Source organism: Condylura cristata, unplaced genomic scaffold, assembly GCF_000260355.1.
Source record: "Condylura cristata isolate star-nosed mole 26May11 unplaced genomic scaffold, ConCri1.0 scaffold00035, whole genome shotgun sequence".
Lineage (NCBI taxonomy): Eukaryota > Metazoa > Chordata > Mammalia > Eulipotyphla > Talpidae > Condylura > Condylura cristata.
Window position 1 is genome coordinate 10,939,861 of NW_004567136.1, and position 22,365 is coordinate 10,962,225.

The 22,365-nt window shown below is 41.0% G+C and overlaps 1 protein-coding gene across 3 annotated transcripts in view; it reads right to left on the reverse strand.

Moving 5' to 3' along the window:
* MCTP2 (multiple C2 domains, transmembrane 2) overlaps positions 1–22,365 on the reverse strand; it is a 144,778-nt gene that overhangs the window by 49,401 nt on the left and 73,012 nt on the right. For 2 of the 3 annotated variants that reach the window (XM_012732763.1, XM_012732765.1), the window contains 3 exons: positions 20,007–20,108; positions 18,516–18,590; positions 16,076–16,195 (listed from right to left, as the gene is read on the reverse strand). In XM_012732763.1, the coding sequence (XP_012588217.1) occupies positions 16,076–16,195; positions 18,516–18,590; positions 20,007–20,108 (297 nt within the window). Of the gene's footprint in view, positions 1–7,307; positions 7,388–16,075; positions 16,196–18,515; positions 18,591–20,006; positions 20,109–22,365 lie in introns of those variants that run through there. The other variant, XM_012732764.1, reaches the window with a different exon arrangement.

A 22,365-nucleotide genomic window follows, 5' to 3' on the forward strand; every position in this document is an offset into this window, starting at 1 on the left:
TATTTTCTATAAAACGCTTGACAGTGACTTCATGTAATAGGTTACAGATGGAGATAAGTTTGCAAGTCATCAAGATAGGGAGCCAAGATGAATTATCTGTTTGAGTCAATGTAACCACTAGGTGTTTAAAAATTAGTCAACAATCTGCCAGTGCTGGGCTTGAAGAGGGAGGAAGGGGCCTTGAGCCAAGGGATGTGGGTAACCTACAGATACTGGAAAGGAAAGGAAGCAAACTGTCCTTTAGTATAGTCAGAATGGAAAAGAGTCTTCCAATACCTTGATTTTAGCCCAGGGAGACTTGTGGGTTTTATATCCTGACCACCCAGACAATAATAAATATATGCCATGAACTGCATGATAATTTTTGACAGCAGCAATGTAAAAGGGGTAGAGAAATTATAGAAGGCTATAGAGAATGACACCTTTGGAAGGACCCAGTGGGTCTAGAAAGGAATTCCTTCATTCCGGTCTAGTCTTCATCTAGAACAAGGTAAGGGGAAGAGAGGTTTTTGCAAATCTCAGTAAGAACAGGACTCAGACTGAAGTGCCTGACCTCACACTGCTCCCTGGTTGGCTCATAAAATTTTCACGTTCCATCTCCTCCCCCGAGTCATGATTTGGTTGTCACTATACATAGAGGACCTATCAAATCAACCGTTATCGACCATCAATTTTCCTGAGTGGCAAAATATGCCATTTCTAGTGCTTATTTGATATTTTCTTTGACAATTCCTACATGACATAGAATGACCCAGACAATTCCTTTGGGAAAATCGAATGAGGTATCTTTCCTTGTCTCTAAAAGACAGAGCTCCATCAGATAGTTCTAGTTTTCTATGGGAATGATCTCAACTGGTAGTTTATTCCCAATGTTTTTGCAGAAAGATACTTGGGCTGTGTGTTTTCGCTTCCATTGCACTCTAAATTTATGTAAACACACAATGTGCATAATTTGTAAACTGCCAATTCTAAATAACATTCCACTTCAAAGGAGACTTTTATGAAGACTGCAGCTAATTTCATTAGATGTTAGAGGAAATCTACACAATAAAAAGTGCATATAACCCTAAAACTAGATATAAACTGAGATTTTAAGACTCTGTTATTCTAGACATTGTGTTTTCATCAACTTTTTTTTTCCCCCCTTTGGAAGGTAGTGAGATTTTTTTAATCTTAAAAAAAATAAATAAAGGTATGTGTCTTAGCACATGCCTAATCTTTTTCCCCTTTTAAGTGTGAAAGACCTATTGAAATCTGATAGTTTTAGTGTTTATGTCATGTCACAGACCACCTTGTACTTTACCATTTCTTGATGATTTTACATAAATGGGGAAAAGTCAACAATTCATCTATGGCCCAATAAAAAATCCCCACACCACTCATAAAGGCAGAGCCACTCATTTAAAAAGTAGAAAAACACTCAACACAATAAAAGAAAGCACGTCAAATGGACTGCAGCTACTGGCTTTTCCCCCTAGAATGATCATAATTTCAGGTCTAGAATCAGACAATAAATTTCTCATTATGCATTTCTGCAGAAGCTGGTAACTGAGCAGTTGAAAGTCTGATTTTGGTAAATACATCTTTCAAAATCGTCAGTGAATCCTCTACTCTGATCAAAGGAAGGTAGGAAAAACAACCTCACACATTTATGTACTCCCCGTAAAGCTGGTTACCTGGAACAGGTCAAAAGAAAGTTCAATCAGACACAGCAGTAAGCACCTCACTATTGTGCAGCTGCAGTTGTTAGGGCCTTCTGTGGCTGGAGTCCGGCGGGGCTCCTGCCCTCTGAGTGGACAAAGCAACCTCTACCATCTGTCTGCCTTCAGGTCCTTGAACATCTGGCTGCAACTGCACCTAAAAGCTTCAACGTCACACGATGATTCATTCCTCCATGTTCACAGAAATATGCAAGCAGAGTGAATACAGAAAAAAACGCCCTGAGTAACAGAGCCAGTGGGTGTCATCAGCATTAGTGGAGCAGTAATGAGAAGCAGAACCAGTCGATAGAGCTTTGTTTCTAAGAGATGAGGAAAGATACCTCGTTCAATTTTCCCCAAGGGACTGGAGTGGAGTTACTCCACTCGCAGCTTCCTTCCGGGCACCCAAGGAAGTAGGTGTCCACATTAAGCCACCTTGGTTCTGTCCTTTTCAATATGCTTCAACAGAAAGAAGCACCTCATTTTGGGAACCCCCCCGAGAGTCATCAGTGCAGGATGCTATTTATGACTAAGAACAAGTCCTTTAGGAAGCCTCTCCAGAATGCCTTGGATGGTCTCCTGGGATTGAGCTAGATACCTGTTTGCTTAATCAGAAAAGCTATGCTCGTATGAGACACATGGACTAGCCACTAAACACAAAGAGGTCTGGATTTTCTTTTTCCCTGAAAAAGGCTTTTTAAAGAGACCTGCATGTATTTTCATCAGGAGAAATCTAGAATGTTTCCTACAATGCTGCACTATCACTACAGAAGAAACCCCAAATCCAGTCTTAAGTGTCGGACATGCATGCTCCTACAAGCTCACGCCAATGTCACTGCTCACTGAGCTAAAAGTTGAAAGCAAGTCCCAACAGTAGCAAATTCAATTTTTGGTGTGTTCTATCCAAACTCTTGCATCATGTAAATAAACGTGCCTACAGTCAGTTCCTGACACAACAGATCTCCTGTCAAGATGCTATTGGAATTCTAATGTCTTTTGCTTTAAACCAAAAATGAGTTTGATGATATGAGTAAAAAATAATCTTCCTCAGATGAATTTTTTTTTTTTTTTTTTTTTTAGGATCAGTCACATTTAAGCACAGAATGGAAATATTCCAAAAGGCCCTTTAAAAACCAAGAGGCAGATGTTCAGATAAAAGCGAAGCCTGGTGATTGTTTATCTTAATAAAGCCATTCTATGTAGGGCCCCAAATTAGGAGTGGCTTGAAGGCCAGGGCACCACGAAACCATCACCACCTGTCTGCCCTGAAAAATCAATTAAAGTTACACTTTTATAACACTCCCTTCTAGCTAATAAAACTGAGCTTCATCGAGAACCCTGAGTCGCTCAGAGGAAATGCTCTTGAAACCTAAGTCCTTAGTCTCACATTCCTGCCCTGCAAACCTTCTAGTAACCAACCACAGCAAACTAGCCTGCAGGGCCCATGTAGAAATGGGAGGGAGGAACAGAGAGAGAGGAAAGGAGGACTTTCCTATGCCTGGTTTCCTACTGAGAAGCATACCTTTTGGTGAATTCCAATCATTTCTTCAAAGGCCCTTTTTCTTTCTCCTTCAGAACAGAATTCTAGGCTACATTTCCTGTGCGGTAGAAGAGATCCAACTTTGCAAGTTGAAAGCAAGGGCAGGAAAGTCATCCCAAGTGTTTTAGTAATTAAACGAACATGCATAATGAACCATATGCCCAAAGGGCCTGTTCTTCATGAGGGCCAGATTTTTGTTTGAATTTTTAATTTTTATATACAGATGAAACATTCAGTGCCATCTACCAGCAGTGGGGAAGCATGCAGCAAGGGAAAGTGGGGGGCAGCGTCCACGCAGGAGCAGGAGCAGAAGATCCTGGAGAAACTGCCTTCTGAAGATTGTGGTTCAAACGTGATTCTCCCCCTCCAGCAAGTGTGCTGTCATCTGCTCAGCGTCTTCAGGAGACACACAGAACGAACACCCTGACAGCTTTGTAGAGTATGAGTAAAATACAGCGCCGTCAGCTGAAAAGTGTGAAAATCCCAAGAGACAAACAAGGATTTAAAAAAATTTTAAAAATAAAAAAAAAACCTCGACACCCTTGTGCGTCTACCATCTTGAATTACAGGAATCCTCCCAAGTCTCTTTCAGCAGCCACACAAATGCTATGCTGCAGGTTCTAGGCCACATGCATTGGCAATCTGCACTGATCAGTGAGGGGAGGAATTCTTACCGCTCCATGCGGCAGCTGTGCAAGAAAAGAAAAAACACTCAGGGTGAAGTCTAAGTTGGCCTTCCCACCAGTCCAGCTGACAGACCAGGTTTTGAAGGAGTCGGACAAGCTCTTTCCAACACACAGCTCCCCAAGGGTTCCTAAACTACCATCATGGAAGAACTGGTAAAATCTATCAGCATTTCAGTGTCATCTAGGAAATCCCGTTATCATCAAAACGAGATAAGAGATTCACAGCCAGATAATATTACTCTATCAGCTCCTGCCACAAAGTTGCGCAAGCAATGTCCAGGGCAGAGTATGATCTTTACAGATATGCTGGCACAACATTCGAAATCCACAGTGATGTTCGGGACCAAAGTAGCAGGTCCTCCATGTGGGTCAGTCCTGTCCATGCCTGAGTGGGGATAACCATTTCAGAAGGGTGTGTGTTGGTGGGAGAGGAGGCACAGGAAATGCTGACTTTCCCTTCTTGCTAGGTCCTTCATGGAGTAGCCTGAAGGCAAAATGCCACACCCAACCTTACTGCAAGGAGAAAAGATGATGAAGACAGGTCTAATCAAAAGTCAAAGGGAGCTCTTTTTAGGGCACTGCCCACCCCACATCTGAGCAGAGCTGTGCTGTCCATTTCACAGTGGAATGCAAAACAGTTAAGGAGCAGGCAGTGATGGGGCTGTAAATAACATCTCTCCTGCTTTCACTCTTAATTCATAGTTTATGCCTTTGACACTGGCTGGGTACTTGATCAAGTGGTCTCCCTGGAAAGACAGATAAACTTCAACTGCAGGCAGAAGACAAAAATTGACAAGGAGCAGTCACCTTTCCTGACTGTTTAAATCCTTTAAGGAAGTGTCGGAGCAATTAGAGAGGCAGTGTAATCTTTGCAGAGTGCATTAACACTCTTCCACCTCCCAGAGGACAGATCAGACCTCAGACACATAATGCTTCCCTAAGGCTTTTTAGCCAGCGTCTTTGATCTCTTAGTCACTCCTGTGTTGCCATAGGTATCATCCTGTACAAGGCATTATTCATGAGCGCCACTGAGACGGGACTGCAATCAAGCAGAAAGCAGGAAAGGCACCCCAAGCCTGATCCTCAGCGTATTTCCTGTGTCTCTAAAATGGGGTGGGGTTGGGGGGGGGAGAAGGAGGAGGGCCAAGAGAGGGCTGTGAGTCCGGGTTTCTGAAAAATACTCTCACAATTCTTTTATTATTTTATGGAACCACAAAGTCCATTCTGTAAGAGGGAATTTGTTACATTAATATACATGGGCCATTTGATGAGCATGGCAAAAACATCCAATGCTTTTGGTCTACAAAATGAACTTCATAATAGATTCTTTGAGAAAGGCACCAGTGTGATAAACAATGCTGGAATATGCAAAAGAAAGCAAAGGGAGAAATCAAAACAACTTGCACTGCAAGCTTTTAACCCTTCCTCTACGCTGAAAGGTGGGGAGCAGGACTCATATTCTGTTCCCACTGCTAATCTCACCGCGGAAGCTTGGCTTTTACCATTTATTCTAAACATCTTCAAGAACTGCTTACCACGATATATTTTTTAATGGACTAGTCCTTCGGCAGCTGCTAACAGAGCAGACAACAGAATATCCTTTCTATGAAGACTGCAGTATAGGTTTCACAGAGTCTTCCACTTGTCCTCACGAGTAATTGGAATAGCAATTGAAACAGAACTGAAGAAGGCTGGAAGGTTTCTTTTCTATTTTTTTTTCATTTCCCTCCACCCCTCCCCCCTTCTATGATAAGGAATTCTGGATCTGAGGCCAGGGCTTAGAGTACCTGCTTGGTTTTGAACTTCACCTTAAGACTTGATAAAATGGTCAGGTGAGAGGCAGAGGCTGAAATCCACATGATTTGCTCAAGACTGTCCAAATTATCTGCTGTTGACACAAGATCTAAAACCTAAAGCATTACACCAAAGTAAATACATTTTTTTTGGAATCAAAGTGGATCTCTCTTGACAATGGACACAGTAAAGGGTTTTATTTTTAATGAGACTACAATAAAACAGGAGAACTGGAAACCACCTTTACGTTTAAGCAAATTCAGAGTTAGCAATCTTCAAACCTAACTTAAGAAAAAAGGGCAAATGAAAACATCTCTCTTCAAAAACACAATTTAAGAACTTTTGAACCTTAACTAGCAGGGGAAATTTTCAGTTTGACGATGTCTAATGTTCAAAATGCAACAACAAAAATAATTGAAATATATACATAAACACATATACACACACATCTATTATGCATTTTCTAAGGTTTTAAAAGAAACTGTTCAGGTTTTGTAGCTTTCAAGGAATTTATGTTCCTGCTCTAATGAAAACTAATCTTCTGTAATTAGCTGAAGAAGGAAATTCCCTCTGGGAGCAAAAGGATTTAATACTTTGATTTGAAGTTTTGTCTACACACACACACACACACACATCACTATGCCTAAGCAACATCAAAACTTAACCAATGGCACAGACATCACATCTTAGCCACTGTACAAGAAGAGGGTAAGGAAAAATAAAAACGGGAAAGAAAACAGGTTTAAAGTGATGAGCTACTCTGAGGAGTCTGTACCGATTTGCCAATAATCTTGTTTTTTATCCATGTGCAAAAAGAGGAACACGCCATAGAAAATAAGACAAATTATTATAAAAAATGGATCAGGAGATTAAACAACATAAGATTTTGATTTTTTTTACTAATGTAATGATTTCTGCTGATAGATGATTGTATCAAATTAAAAATAAATTGCTGAAATTAAAATCCCCAAGAAACAGTCCACAGAAATTCACCTTGGGTTTTTCACCATTTGTGAGTTTCTATCGCCACCTGCAGGACAGTCTTTTCCTAAACTTGGTTCTTTCTGTTTCTTCTCCTTTTCTTCCTCCTCTTCTCCAATCCTCGTAGTGTGTGTGTGTGTGCTATCTTCCAGGAAATCGATGGTTTTCTTTTATAAACATACATTATTTAAATCATAAAAATCACTAATAAAATGCAGAATTAAATTCAAGGAAAGAGGAGCAAGTGACAGGGGCCACAGGCAACCAGCATTTTGAACCGGTGAGATGCACCCCATCTTCCCATTTTGCAGGGTAGGATTCTGACGGAAAACAGGCAGGGAGAAATTCCTTCCAAACACTGAGGACATCAGTGGTTTCCACGGAAAACAGCTCTCGCCGTGGGATCAGTTACACAAAGTTGATCCTTGCTTTACCTGGCTTACCCCAGCACAGAGCTACACCAGCGATCCATGCTGTTTTATGTTGCTTCTTAAACAGAGGACCAAACGCAAGACAGTATTTCATTCAAAAGTGTTACTGGTGCCCAATGACAGCAAGCAGGAGCTTTAACAGCAGAAATCAAAACACGCCAACATCTCCGAAACACACAGCACAGGTTGTCACGATCATTCTTTCATCACATCATCTTCTTCATCGCGGTGGCCATGAGGCCTTGCAAGATGCTTCTGTGGGGCCGAACACACGTGGAATAAAAACTGGGATTTATGTGCCTCCCCGGCACAGTCCCCCTCTGAAGCAACTCTCAAACTTATAAAATATTTTCTAATGTAAGACTTGAGGGAAAATATGCTTTTTATGTCTTTTATTAACAGGATCCCAGGATGCTACCTAGATGCAATTCATAGTCCGGAACTAAACCGTAATTGTGATGTGAAGACTGAAAGCCCCACGTTGTAATAATGGTGTGGGGCTGAGGGCCCTCTGTTGAGAAGTCACAAGAACCTGGGAAATCACATTTCTGAGGCGCTCAGCTCTCCCCCAGCGGATGAACAGGAAAGAGCAGCTCATTTAACATCTCCCAGTGCCATGCTTTCCCAAGCTGAAAACAGTAGCTATGAGAAGGTCTCATTTTTACTCCACCTGAGCTAAGACATACAGGTATTTTTCTCTTGACAAAATGAAGCCTCCCCGGCAATCTGTAGGAGCAAAAGTTTCTAAACACTTGGGCAGAAATAGAGACATCATTTTAGAGGGCTAAAAAACATGGGTTTGCGAATCCCTGGTGATGTTAAAACGGGCATGAACACAAAAAAGGGACACAGCTGAGATGAGGACAGACTATATCGGGTTTTAATTAGTCTTCTTAGCCCTGTATTTATTTATTTGTTTATTTATTTGTTTGTTTAAGTGAGCTACACTGCCAGGCCAGTAAAAATCTTAAAAACACCAGCTCTGTTACTTAAAAGGCCAATGATAACCCCGGGATGGGAGGGGCGCTGACAAAGACTCCTTCCTCAGCTATAAATCAGATGGCAAAAGGACCGCGCAGCCTAGTAAACCCTAACCAGACCTCAAAGCAGGTCTTTCTCCATAAATATCAGGGCAGGCGGCTGGAATGATTACCAGCCTCCGTTCTCAGTGTCACCTGCGGTGGCTCTAATTACAGGTTTCCCCGCAAGCCCAACCGAGTCACACAGCAATAAAAGGGCCCTGGACTTACCAAGTCCATCCAGACAACCGGGTCCACAGCCACCACCTGATGGGCAGCCCCAGAAGATCAGAAGATCAGCCAGGGAGGCTAATAAAAATGACAGCTTCGAGACAGATGACGAAGCTTAGACCACAAAAAAGGCAACATCAAATTAGCCAGAAACTTAAGTGCTGAGCCTGGTTCTTCAGCAGGTCAAAACCCAAGCCAGGGATTGTTTATAACTGTTTTCACACACCCTAGTGCACGTGCTTGCTTTTTCTCCCTCTCATCTCTAAATATTCTTTTCCATTTTTGCTTCCTCCAGAATGTTTGCTATCCAGGTGTCTCAGATGGAAACAGATGGAGAGGGGGAATACATACCCAACTCTGGAGGAATCAAAAACCAAAATACCCCTAAGCTCAGAGGCTGTTGATCCAGGTGAGCAATTTGCTAGCACTGCTCCTCACCTGTCTCTCAGTTCTCTACTGCCTTTGGGCAGCGAAGTGGTGATTTCCACTCCCGAGGATGGACAGGATCAAGAAAACCCAGGAAAAGGCACATCCGACACGATTATGATGATGCAGTAGGTTGTGTCTAAGTTCTACCTACTGATGGGGCCACAGATGTTTTGGTCAGAAGAGTCGTCAACATAAAAGGAAATCAACATCTGGAAACAGATGGTTCACAGGAGTTCCAGCATTCTTCCAGCAAGCATTGCATAGATGCCTGCTGTGTACCCAACAGTATTCTAAGCAGCAAGGACATCCACAAAGAGGAAAGCCGGACTTCTACTGCTCATAGCATCCAGAAACCATCCTCCCGTTATTAGGCTGTGCTACTGATAAAATGGATTAATTCTTTAACCTGAAATAGTAGGTCATCAAAGTAAAATCCCTGCTACTTCAGTGTGAAGGACTTAATTAGACCAAGCATGAACAGGACGAGACAGCAACTCCGTGTGTGTGATTGTGTGCACGGATGATTGTGCTCTGTGGAGGACATTCTCTGAGTGTGAAGCCAACCAGATGTTTTGCATAATGATTCCTACCCACATTTCTAGTGCATTTCATAATTTTAATATATTTCCATGATTCCATATAATCAAAGGTAAATTTCATTTTTCTTAAGCTGTGCCTTCGTAATGAGAAGGTTACCTCTTTGGTTTCAAATATAAGAGGAGGTGGAGGGAGGTTGGGGGAGGTAAAACGAAGGTAGCAAAGGAAGAAGGAGGGGTGGTGGGGAGAGGCAATGGGGGAGAAGAAGGAGGTAAGAGGGGGAGAGGAGGAGAAGTGGAAAGGAGGGGAGCAGATGACGGACAGTGACCGCTAGTGTGAAGAGCTCCTCTTTGTATCTTAATGACTAACAAACTGTGGCACTGACAAGCAACGATTGTGGAAAGGGAAGTGGGGGGCGAGCTGGAAGAAGCAGGGCTCATGACTGAGTTCAACTCTCCAGTACAGTATCATTGGCAAGTAGAATTGACTAAACTGAGCTCACTGGAATCTACATGCATAAGGCCAGCATCCTAACCAGAAAGTCCCAGTTGTGCGAGTATGTGTTTGCAAGCACATCTCAACAGGAATCTTGGGGAGGGCAGTGGGGAGTGAGACAGGGGGCCCCCAGGCCTGGACCTATCATACAAAAGGAGGAGTTAACCGCCCACTTCCCTCACAGCACAGCAGCATGTGTGAAGACACACAGTGCCTGTTCTTCCAGGAGGAAGAAACTCAAGGTTGAATGCTTATTAATCAAAATGGGGATGCACCCCAATACCGACTGGTTTCTGAGTTTGTAACTATGTTCTGATGAAAGTGCAATTCAATTATAAAGTTGAAAAATGTAAACATGAAAATAGGCTAAAATAGTTAATAGTGTCCTTTAAAATTTTCAACAGATAATCTTTTAATGCAATTACTGTAATTTTATTAAATGGCATAATTAGTTAATGCCTGAGAAGTTGTCAATAGAAGGTGCAATTATGTTGTAAAATTATAATCACAATGTGCAATGATGGATTGTTTTTATGAAAAAAATGCTGGAAAAAAACTTTAAAATATTTTTGAAAGTGTACTACGTGGTCTTCTGGGAGAAGGGAGATTTGGGAAATCATGTAATAAATGTTAAATAAGGAGTATACTGTTTTAGCTGTTTTAATTTACATATAAATTTTGTGATCTATACATTTTGCATATATACGCATTAAAGATGGCTAAAAGGAATGTCCTCAGCTCCAGATAAGATGGACATTATACCTATGGACATTATCTCAACTTAAAACGAAATTCTGTTAAACTTCTGTTCCCCCAAGCACACACACCTGCTGCAGCGCAATCTACTTGGCACGTATGATGTGACTTCTGGTGGCCGTGAAAGTAACCACCAAAAATAGAATTGAATACAGGTGCATCCAGTTGTGAGTAAATTGGTGATGGAATAGAAAGAAAAAGCAAATCTTTTAGATCCGTTAACACCTAAATACCTAAAGCATCAAAAAGATATTTGACCGGCACTATTTTAAGAGTCCAATCTGCAAACAAAATTTCCATTGCATTTGTCATCTGGACCGAGGCAAATTCAATCCGAATGTTCTTTGGGTCACAGGAGGGATCAGGACAATAGCAATGCTCAAGGTGTCCTGTGAAGTTTTTACTAAATTGTTCTCATAAAACACTGAACACAGTAGCATTTTGTTTTCCAAATGACCTCCACATCTTCATGAGTATGTGTGTTTCTATGTGTACCGGTGTCTGTGTGTGCAGGTGTGCTTATACCATGCATATACATGTCAGCACATGAGTTCACAGCTGTAATACAAGTATATGCCTGTGTGGGTTCAGATACGCCTGTGTGTTAGAATGCAGATATGTGCAGGTGTGTGCCCACATGTGTGTATGTGGGGAGTGGGTACTTACATACACGCTATATTGGAAGTTCTGTTACTGTTATTATTTTTCAACTCAAGTGAGCTTATGTCACATTTCTCAACATCTAAGATTCTTAGAAAAGCTAAGAATTTGCATATGTAAATACGGACTGTACCTAAAAAGGGAAAGCAGCATCTTTAATCTTATTGCATGAGGGGAAGGTTGATTGATGCTTCAAATTATGACATTGCAGACCCTGTCAGCTCTGAAGAAGAAATTCTTCATTTTCCTACACTCAAAAAACACAGGAAAAAAAGTCACAGATGTTAAAATCATAGTTTTATGAAGATGCCCACTGATATATGGTAGATTTAGATTACTTTTTAACATCAAACGCCCAAGTAAGAATTTAATAAAATAAGGAATCCATCAATGCCCCTCAGCCGTGCCTCCTTGAGGCAATAGGTGTGCCTGAAAGATTGGCAGAAAAATGAAACTATGAGAATGCAGTTCTCGTACGGAATTGGGAGGCCTCTGCTATTAAAAATAATCTTCTGATGAAGCCATCTGTCAAGTCAATGGTATTTTGTTAAATGAAAAAAAAAAAGGCATTTCTGTCATAATATGACTTTAGGTCTTTCTATAGAAAATACTGGGGTTTGTGACATACAAGTACCCAATAGACAGACAAAACAAACCCATGCATCCAGTTACTCTACCTTACAAATTTCACAACGCAAAATTCTATTTGAGACCAAATTCAATGCACCTTAATTATCACCAAGTAATGTATTTGTACAGAGCCAGGGGGATATTCCATAGAGCATCTCCACACACACTAGAAATACGAGCCTTTATCTTCGATAGTTACCATTTTAAGACATTGTGCAGGAGTGTGTTTATGTAGTTACTCTACTCTTCTCCCTACTTTGCCCAACCTCAAGTTTTTTCTTTCAATGATTTATTTGTTCATGCATACAAGAACTGGGGTACAGGGCAGAGGTGCAGGGGGTGAGAGGATTCACCAGAGACAGAGTGGGGAGCAGAACAGGCAGATGGACTGAAATACACTGCTGAAGGAGCAGCGGGGAGACACTCCCTGGCGGGGGATAGAACTCGTGCTGTAGTGGCTGCAGATAGCTTCATGGTGCTGTGCTTTAACCCACTATGCCACTAGGGAGGACCTCAAAGTCTTGAAGAAAATATGAAAAGATTTGCTCCTTTAGTTATTTGCAGTTCTCATGCTCCCCTGGAAAAACTCTTCTACCTAATCTAAGTGTTTTCCCAGAAAGTGGACAAAATGACACAGACACCGATTTGGAGCTTGAGTTACCTCCTGTCTCTCCAGGGGAAGGAAGAGCCCCTAGGGACTGGTTTAGACAAAGACACATCATTAACTGAACCCCTAAATATCACTTTGTCTAATTTGTAATAGAGAAGGATCTTCAAATGCAGTCCTGTTGTTTAATAAATCCTTGGATTAAGACACTGCTTCAGGTCACCATAAAATTGCTCTGCCCCTGTAAAGCCCAGGCAAGTGAATGAGACCTAAGTTTTCACATTGGCCCTCCCTGGTGGTGCAACAGGTAAGGGCGCAGCACTGCAAGCAACCCGGAGCTCCTTCAGTGTGAGTTTAATCCTCAGCCCCAGAGGTGACCCACATGGCGCGGCCCACCTGCTGCTCCCCTCAGCAGTGTACTTCATTGATCTGCCTGTTCTGCTCCCCACTCTGTCTCTGGGGAATCCTCTCACCACCCCTGCACCTCTGGTTTGTCCCCCAGTTCTGTATGCATAAATAAATAAATAAATAAATCTTTTTAAAAAATTTCACACTGATAAAACCAATGAAAACTTCTCGTCCTCAGCAGATCACAAGGAGCATCAGTGTGCAGTGCCCATGACAAATGCAACACGCACCACAGGGGAGCAAGGGAGAGAAGAGCCAGATTCAAGGTCATGGACGCACCACTGCTTTCTCTGTCCAGGTCAACTAGAATGCAATGCTTTCCAGAAGACAACCCATCAAAGGCCCACGCTCACAGGCCCACACCCAACGGCAACCCTTGCAGGGCCACCATAGGTGCAACAGGCAGCTGGCATGCACACAGGAGGCAAGATCCACAAAGGAAAAGCTCTTGTCTAAATAATGAGGACCTGGCTACTCACCATGCCATTTTTTAAGAGAAAAGAGGAAACCAGAACATATAATATATTTTTTAATTTTATCCCAATAGTATATTCGCCATATGTGCTTGCTTTAATTGTTGCTTTAACTTCCATTAGAATGAGTTTGTGCTTACATTAGCAAATGTATCCCCTAATCAACCTGTATGTTCAGAAAAAGAATGATGCTGAGACACTCACAAATGAATGTGGTTGAAGGGCACTGAGATCCCTGAGGTCACGACACTCTTTGGTTTATTTAATGGAAGTACCGTACGTTGATTCCAACAGTAGTCAGCTCCAGGTGTGAAAACCTAGCTATCAATATCAGTGTAGACAATGTTGCTCATCAGAGTCCAGTTTCACCCAGCGCCTGACAGCTTCCCTCCCTAGTGTTTACCCAGCTGACCCCTAGTGGTTACCACAGTAGTGGTTACCACTATTTTGTTCTTGTAGCTTAAGAGTGTGTTTTTGTTTTGTGTTATTAGTTCATCCGTTCCTCTATCTATCATGTATGTGAAATGATGTGCCATATGTCTTTCTCTGTCTGCCTTTTTTCCTTGGCATAACAGACTCTGGGTTTGTTCACGTGTTCAAATGGCAGGATTTCATCTCTATTTTTTATAGCTGAGTAGCATTCCAGTCTTTAATGAGCAGAGATAGTTTGGCGATGACCACTATAATAGTAGTAATAAAATCATTTCTAATAAAATGACACTTCATCAGTTGAGGGAAAGGAGGCATCCGCTTCCCTATAGTTGCAGTATCTTGACTTCTATGTGGGTTGAGCAAATGTGAGATAAATATTCATGCACAGAATTTCAAATGAAAACAGAAAAGTATTTGTGTTTAAGTGAGCAGTCTTCGGACAACACAATTTATCCATGCATCCTGTATAACTGTCATAAATGTAGACTCTCAGACTCTACATATCTGGCCCATGTGGAAAACCACACCCACATACACAGTGGCACCCCCTAGAGTTTCATGAACTCATGTGTCCAAGCAAACCCATGCTTTAGTAAATAGCAGTAAGAGGCACCTTCCCCTTCCCTCCCTGAGGCCTTAGAGATTTGAAAGGACAGCAAGGTGGCCCCCTCCTGCCAGCCTGGCAGAAAGCAATGTGTGTTCGCAGGGGATAGGCATGCACGAGGAGCCACTGCCCATTTAGAAACACTCCTCCCACCGCGCACCTCCCACCCCCAGGTCAAGATGACCTATTTCTATTCATTTGTTCTAATCTGTCTTCAGATCAGGATTGCAGCTCATTAATCATTTCTGTCACTCTCCCACAGAACCCATGGCATCAGATCTCTGTTTTTCTAAAAATCACAGTGCCAGAAACTAAGCTCAAGAAAGAGGAAATCCCCTCTCAAAGGACTGGCGGTGGTGCTGACGGGAAGAAGCATCCAATGCCGCTGACTTTTCTTTTTTGCCCAGAATTGCGTAGAACATTCCATGGAAAGTTTTTAAAGAGAGTTCATGTGGAAATTGGAGGTGGGGAGGCTCACCAGCACCCCAACACATAAAGCCACCAGTGAGGGGAACACAAGAAAGGGAAGTAGGTAAATAAACATGAAGGCAAAGACAGATGTGTGCTAACAAAATTCTCACTAATGTCTTTATTAGGAACCATTGTTTTAGCAACTTCAGACCAAAATAAAAGTATATTAAAGGGCAGGTCCACAGCCATGCTAGAGCCACTATATCCTGAAGCAGATAAAAAGCTATAATTAACTAGACCAAACAGAATGGCCCTTTGATAGCAAAGAACATCTCACTGAGCAGTGGACATGACCTTGAACCCACTGACCTTTGGAGCTTTTTTTTTTTTTTTTCTTTTATGAGTACATTCCTGTGACTGAAGACAGAACACTGACAACAGAAAGCAGGGGACAGGAGGACTATCACCATATCACCATGAGTTACCACTCAATCATGCCTGTCATATTAGTCTGGATGGCAATCTTCATACACCCCAAGACTAATGGCCCATAGGAGATATAAAAGAATGGCAGTTGGAGGACTTGGTTTTTCCTCCGCTGTAGGGGAAGACCCAATCCGACCAAGAAGTTCCCTTAGAAAGGGGGAGAGAGGATGGTTTTTCTCATAGCAGCAATGTAACAGACCAGGCGAGAAAATAGTGATAATGATGAGCAGCTATACACCAGAGACATTTTGTGGGGGTGGACTGGGGAATGAGATCAATAATAGTGGGGGGACGGAAATGCACTGGACTATAGTGATGGCGCATGGGTGATTTGGTGATGGGAAGCCCAAGGGGATTGCAACTGAGATGGAAAAATACATACAAATATGTAAAAATAAACTAATATAAATTTTTTTAAAAAAAGAAAAGGGGAGAGAAATGAGGGCCTGCTGTCAATGCTCAGGTCCTTCCAAGAGTCTTGGGCTCGGTGGTTGACTTAGGGCATGTTAGGATCTCTTGCAGCTCTGAGATTCTGTAATTGCATTATAGTACAGGATGAACTGATGTTAAAGACACCACCAGATAATCATGTCTCAGGTCATACATGATCATATTTATAATGAAAATTTCCTTATAGATATAAACTTCAGTTATGTGGAATATGTAACTTTCTGTTTCCAGCTTGTAAAGTAAAACCCATCTGCATTTGGAGTTGAGACTCAGAAGCAAAAAATGAATAAATTGAATGCAAAAAAGGAAGCTTACCACGAATGCTATTGTACTTCTCAATGTAGATTCCCACTGGAAGCAGCTTTTAAGAAATTGTATTGTATTCCATATCGCCATGGTGATTCTTTTCACACGATCCACATCTCTCGATAAGATCTAATTTAAAAAAATGGAAAACTGGGAATCAGATTTAAATACAGAAAATATTCACTTTAGAACAAGCAATGCGATCATTTACATTATATTTTGTATAGCTGCCAATTTAAGAAGGAATAATAAAAAGGAAAAGTCCTAATACTTCTAAGATTCTTTTAAAATATGGTCATCCATAGAGGGAGAAAAAAGGCAAATGCATTTTTAGCTCTATTTGATAGAAAATAAAACTAAGTGGGTAAAAACTACAGCAGCCAGTATTTGGTGTGTAAATTTGTATGTGTATGTGTATATGAGAGAGATCAAGACAGAAAGAATGACTATAGCTATTGTTTAGTTTTTTAACACTGGTTACTTAAGCTATAAAAATGTAAAGATACAATGTCCAGTTATTCTAGTTCATCTAATCTAGCAAAAGAATCTATTAAAAAATGTACACTTCTGGGAAGGAAACACAGTTCTCTCACCTCTTAGCCTTGCAACCTTGGGGAAGTTCCTAACCTCTCTCCTAAACAATGGAGTTGATTTTAATACTAATACTTTTTTCTAGGTTATAATATGGTAGTCTGATTGTGGGGAGAACTAATGGACTTAGTGCCTATGGACTGAAAGAGTGTTGAAGAATTTGCATCATAAACACAAATTTCAATGTTATGAATGTTCAGGAGCACCAAGTGCTGAAAGGCAGTGGGAGGGGGACCCTAGTGTACCCTAGGAGCTCAGGCCCAAATCCCTGCTGCTGTCAGAAGCAAAGGCCACTCCACTGGAGGTCACGTTTGGCAAGGAAAACATCTTTTCTCCCAGTTGTAGGCAGATTCATTTCAATTTGTTTGCAAAGCAGCTATTCTACCTACCTCAACTCAAGTTTTAGCTTTCAAGTAAACAGAGAAAAAGGCAATAAGAATAATGCTTTAAAAAAAAAGACATTTTCTCAGTTTACATAAAATAAATAACATGCTCGGTGTCCGTGTTATGGCAGACCGAAACAAAGCATTTGGATGCACCCTTAAAGAAATTGAGGCCATTTCCAAAAGTGGCCAGAAGTGCATGGGAAACAGAAGGATGATAAGATGCCTTTATATTTAACTGCTTTACGAAATCCACAGCTGCTCACCCCACAGGAAGTAGTGGAAGTAATAAACACTTTGAAAAGAGGACACTTTGTTCTTTGTCACACAACTGAAGAGGGACAGTTGGTACAGAATGAAATCCTGAACTATGTCTAAATAGGACAGGGAGGGACCTTGAAAAAAATGCAGAGGTCATGTTAAAAAAAAATGAGAAACTTTCCCTCCTGGGCCCCCGTCATCACTTTTGGATGAGAGAGGGATTAAGGACAGCAAGCAAAGGGAGAGGTAGTTAATTCGGTATGAGGTAAAATGCCAATGCATCCCAAATTCAGATACCACAGGAGAGGTATGGAGCTGCTGAGGCTAAGTCCACGGTCAGAGGACTCTCAGTCTCCACGGGGTTATTTCTGTGTGAACATCACCAGCAGAACACATCCTGAACCCTCACAGGACGGAGATGAACGTGGGTAGGAATCAAGGAGGGCGGGCAGGGAGAACTTTATAGGGTCTTGCCACTGGGAATTTGTTTGTAGAACGATCAGAAGTTAATGGAGGGCTGACACCTGCTGCAGTTACAGAGAAGAGAAGGAAGTGATGGGCAGAGAGGGAGTGAGAGGAGAAGGTATGGAAAGACAACTAAGTTCTTCAGATGCAAGATGTGGAGAGTATCAGTGTTCCAGAAGAATTTCCATAAAAGGGAGAGGAGCTTTGAATGGGCGTCCGTTCTCCCCTCTCCCCCCTCACAGGCAGTCACCCTAGACCACAAGTCTCAGCTGCCCATGAACTGCTCTTCCCGAACGGGGGTGCAGGGACGGAGCAACGCAGGTGTATAAATGTAGGTGGACATGTAAACTGAGGGGAACCCCCAGAAGACACGTGGAGACACTTCCTAGAGGCAGGTAGTTGAGAGACACAAGTGAGGAGGCTGCTCTTGGTTGTGGCCAGAGATAATGGCAGCCATGAGCGCTACCTCCTCTGTATGATGTGGGATATTTTGAATTTTGAGTCTTCCCTTCGGCCCCAGTGTCTGAGACCTGCCTACGCCTTTCTTGTGGCTCCCTGCCATGAGAAACTATTATTTGAATCGCTCTCTCTCCACCAATTCTGTTTAAAATCTTTCACACTAAGATTATGCTTCCTTTGCTTTTCTTTGAGACCCCCTTTAAGAGAATGTACCCTTTAACAGTTTGGGGTCTCCAGGTAGCCCTCTCTCATGTGCAACATCAACAAACCAGTCTTCAGCCCCCACCTACCTTTTTGGACAGTTTACGGCCATCTTCGGTGAAGCGCTTTTCTCTTGGAGTGAAGGACCTAATACTCGCTTTGACCTAGAAAGACATCACTGATTTAAAGGACAGCATTCATAATGGCCTTATTTTAAAAGTATTCTTAATGGCTGGAAGGACATGAAAAGCAAATCCTTGGCCTCATGGCTTTCTCAGGGAGCAGAGAAATGGCGGTGGGTACCACATGATCTGTGCCTTCTCAGGCATCTCATTCATGACCCTCACTTGGGTAGGACTGGTGGGCTCTGGGACAATCCACCTTTTTAATTAATGAAAGCACTTTCCAACACTACAGAGATTTGGATCAAAAAGTTTTCAAACAAAAACCCTCTAAGAAATAACATTTCCTTTCACGCCAAGGTTTGCAACTACTCTTTCACCAATAATACCTTGTATGTGGGTATCTGGTTTCCAGCTGGTCAAAACATTGTTCTATTCTCAATGAGACAGAAAAATCAGTAGGTGAGTCGTTTAAGCTCCATGTTATAGGAAATAAACTGAGACTAAGAGATTTGGTGGTTTGTCCAAATCACCTTCCTAAGGAAAATCTCAGAGAGTAAAATACAAATCTTTCTCCTCTACATCAGATGGAGAACAGAAAAAAACAACACTTCTTTTCTATTTCAGGCCCCCCCCCCTTAAACTCAGGTTTTATCTGTGACCATATGCTATAAAAAGTGCTTTCTAGAAGAAACCCTGAGCTAAAAGGTGATCTGAGGGGCAACAATGGTTTTATGCAAACACCACCTATATACAGACATAATTCTATATTCCAGCTACGCTTCTGAATGTGTTCTGTCTGTGGATATTCAACTTCATATCCATGTGTGTGATCAGAGTATACCCCACACTGAAGATACTGACACTAGAAATTATTACCGCTGTATTGGATACGGCTTACATACGACAAAGGCTGTAAAACTAAAAGTAATAGATTCGTGCTCCAAAATGGGTTAGTCCACATGAACCTAGTGGGAACTGAATGCAATGCTATGTAAAATTCAATGTGCAAGATCCATTTTTAAAAAGTTTCCTTTAATTGAAGCTTCCTATTGGGCATCTTCTTGTTTTAATAATCTTAGATAGTGGGAAACCTGCAATAATAATGAAATTGCATGTCAGTGGCTTGAAAAGCCACCTATACAACAGTCAACTGTTGTCCTGGGAGAAGATCATGAGAAAAAAAAAATGAAAGTAAAAGCCAGCTTTATTTTTTCTTTTTATTCTTGATTTCTAGAGTAATTGAGAATTAAACTCCAGCAATCCAGTGGCTTGATTGGATTAACATGGGCTGGGAGCTGGAGCGTTTTGTACTGGTTTTAACACTTTTAAACACAGTTCTTCACTCTCCATAACTTTGATTCTGAAATATTTGGCATGGACATGAATGCCTCCAGGCTGATCCCTCTTTCACTTTCCATCTAGAGAAGCTGCTAAGTATGGCCCTCTTAGACTTACCGGATTGTAGATGAGTTCCATCTCCAAGTAAATAACACCTTTAAAAGCTTGTTCTAAATCCTTATTCTTCAACATGTAACAATTAGGTTGTCCACCTCTAATCTGTCATAAACAAGATAAAACACAAACTTTCTGTGAGATTTATACTGATTAGTTGAATAAATGCTGGTTCGACTGGGATTGCACAATGCAGACACAGTTGAATCAAACATCAAATCCATATAAATCAACTTTTAATTCTACAGTGCTGTTATAACTGGTAAGATAAAGTAACATGAAACTGGTATATTTATTGGTGGAAATGTGGAAACTTAGGGGTGCAAATTGTGACTAAGTCTACAAGAGCTTCCCTTCAAGAATTCCAATTTTATCTATTAAAAATGGTGATTATTCTAAAAATGTCCTGGTCTGTACTTTTCAAGATTATCAAGTTTGTGGCAAAAAGCAAAGACTATGAAATTATGACTAAGCAGAATATTGGAAATAAGATGATTAAATCCAATATGATACTCTAAATATTGGCTCCTGGGACTAACACTAGAGGAGAAATTGGTGAAATACAAATAAAGACCAGAAATTAGTTAGCAGTAACATATAATGTTAGTTTTTAGCTTTAAAGGGTGTATTGTGACAATGTAAGACATTAACACATTAACATTAGGGAAAACTTTTGTGAGGAATACATGGAAACTCATTATGCTCTTCAAAATTGTTTGAAGATCTAAACTTATTCGAAAATAAAAGGTTTATTCAAGCATTTTTTTTTTAATGCACAAAAGACTCTAATAAACTGGTTAGCATTTCATGGTCTGAAGCTATGCAAACCTTAGCAAAGCTGAAGTGGAGGCCAAAATCCAAAAGTACTCAAATGGACATAGCTGACAAACTCAAAAAATATCAGGTCGGGTTAATGGATCACCTTCGCTGGAGCCACCAGATTCACCTGCTTCATGCCCTGGAACTCCAGCTGCCTACGGGTTCCAGCGTGTGAGACATCTACACAAAACATCTCCTACGTCATATTGCAAATGATTGGGCCCCCATTAGGGCATTCTCGTTCAGAGTTGATAGCAGCAATGCTTTCATTATACACAGTAGTAGAATATGTATTGATTAAACCACTGGCTTTTAAGAAGCGTACCAGTTAACTCAAAGAGGCATCAGCAAGACTCAAGCGACCAACAATTCCATTTGGGATCATGGTGATCAATGACTTGAAATAACAGAGGGAATCTGAGGCATGGAATCCAAGCCGTATTTTAAAGAACTATTGCTGTCACTACAAGCACTCAGCACAAGTGTTCTTATAAACAGAAGGGGAAATGAGCTGAATAAGTCATCACGGGGCGGGGGTGGGGACAACAGAGCAATTCCACTTTACAAGGGAGAGGTCACCTTCCTTCCCAAAGTCACCCCACCTCTCTGAGATTGAATAGATTTTAAACAGAAGGATGGTTTCCTGGCCATGGCGCAGCGGAAGGGGGTACCCCATAAAGTCTTGGTTTCCTTCCTAAACGGTGTCCAAACAGGATTCTGAGCTTCCTCTTGTATCCACAATCTCACTTAATAAATTGTGGGTGTTAAAGTTGAAAGAAATAAATACAAAACAGCATGACAATTTGCCAAGCTGACTTTGGGCCAAGTTAATGTTGCGCCAACCTGCTGTCATTGTGCTTTATCTTAAAATTTCCATGATTTCTTAAGAGTGAAGGAAGGTCAAGAGAAGAACAAGGGGTATCATTATGAGAAACCTTTTCTAGTAAAAGGAGTAGGTAGTTTCTTTTGTTGCTTTTTTTTTATTTGGTATTTGTGCCATCTTCCTTAATGTCTTACCTCTGTGTCAAAGTGACACAATCTAACACAAAATCTATCCTGGGGCATGTGCTAAGTAAGGCTCTTCATGTTTGACACTTCAATGATAAATGATGTTAAAATATACAAATTGCAAGTTGAACACTTTATAGCTTCAAAAATTATAGAAAAAAAAAAAAACTACAATCCCTTTGAACTTCCAAAACGTCACAATCCCTAATAACGTAAATAGATAGGAAAAGATAAATTAAATAAGTAAATATTGATTTAAAAAATGTCACAATCCCATTTATCTAGATGATAATTAGACAGGAATTTTTATTAAGAATCTATATTCATAAATATATCCTTGATTAAAAGCATCTTAAACTCTTAGTCTAACTGTGTAAATTCTGCCACTTCATTTTGTATCTACCCTTATGATTTGCCAACGTTTCAGGATTAGGAAGCAAATTAGCCTCATTTTGTGAAACTGCTGTATAAGATTAAAAATATTTTTAAACAATCACTGATTGATTCTTCTGTTGATAAACATTTGGATGATTTC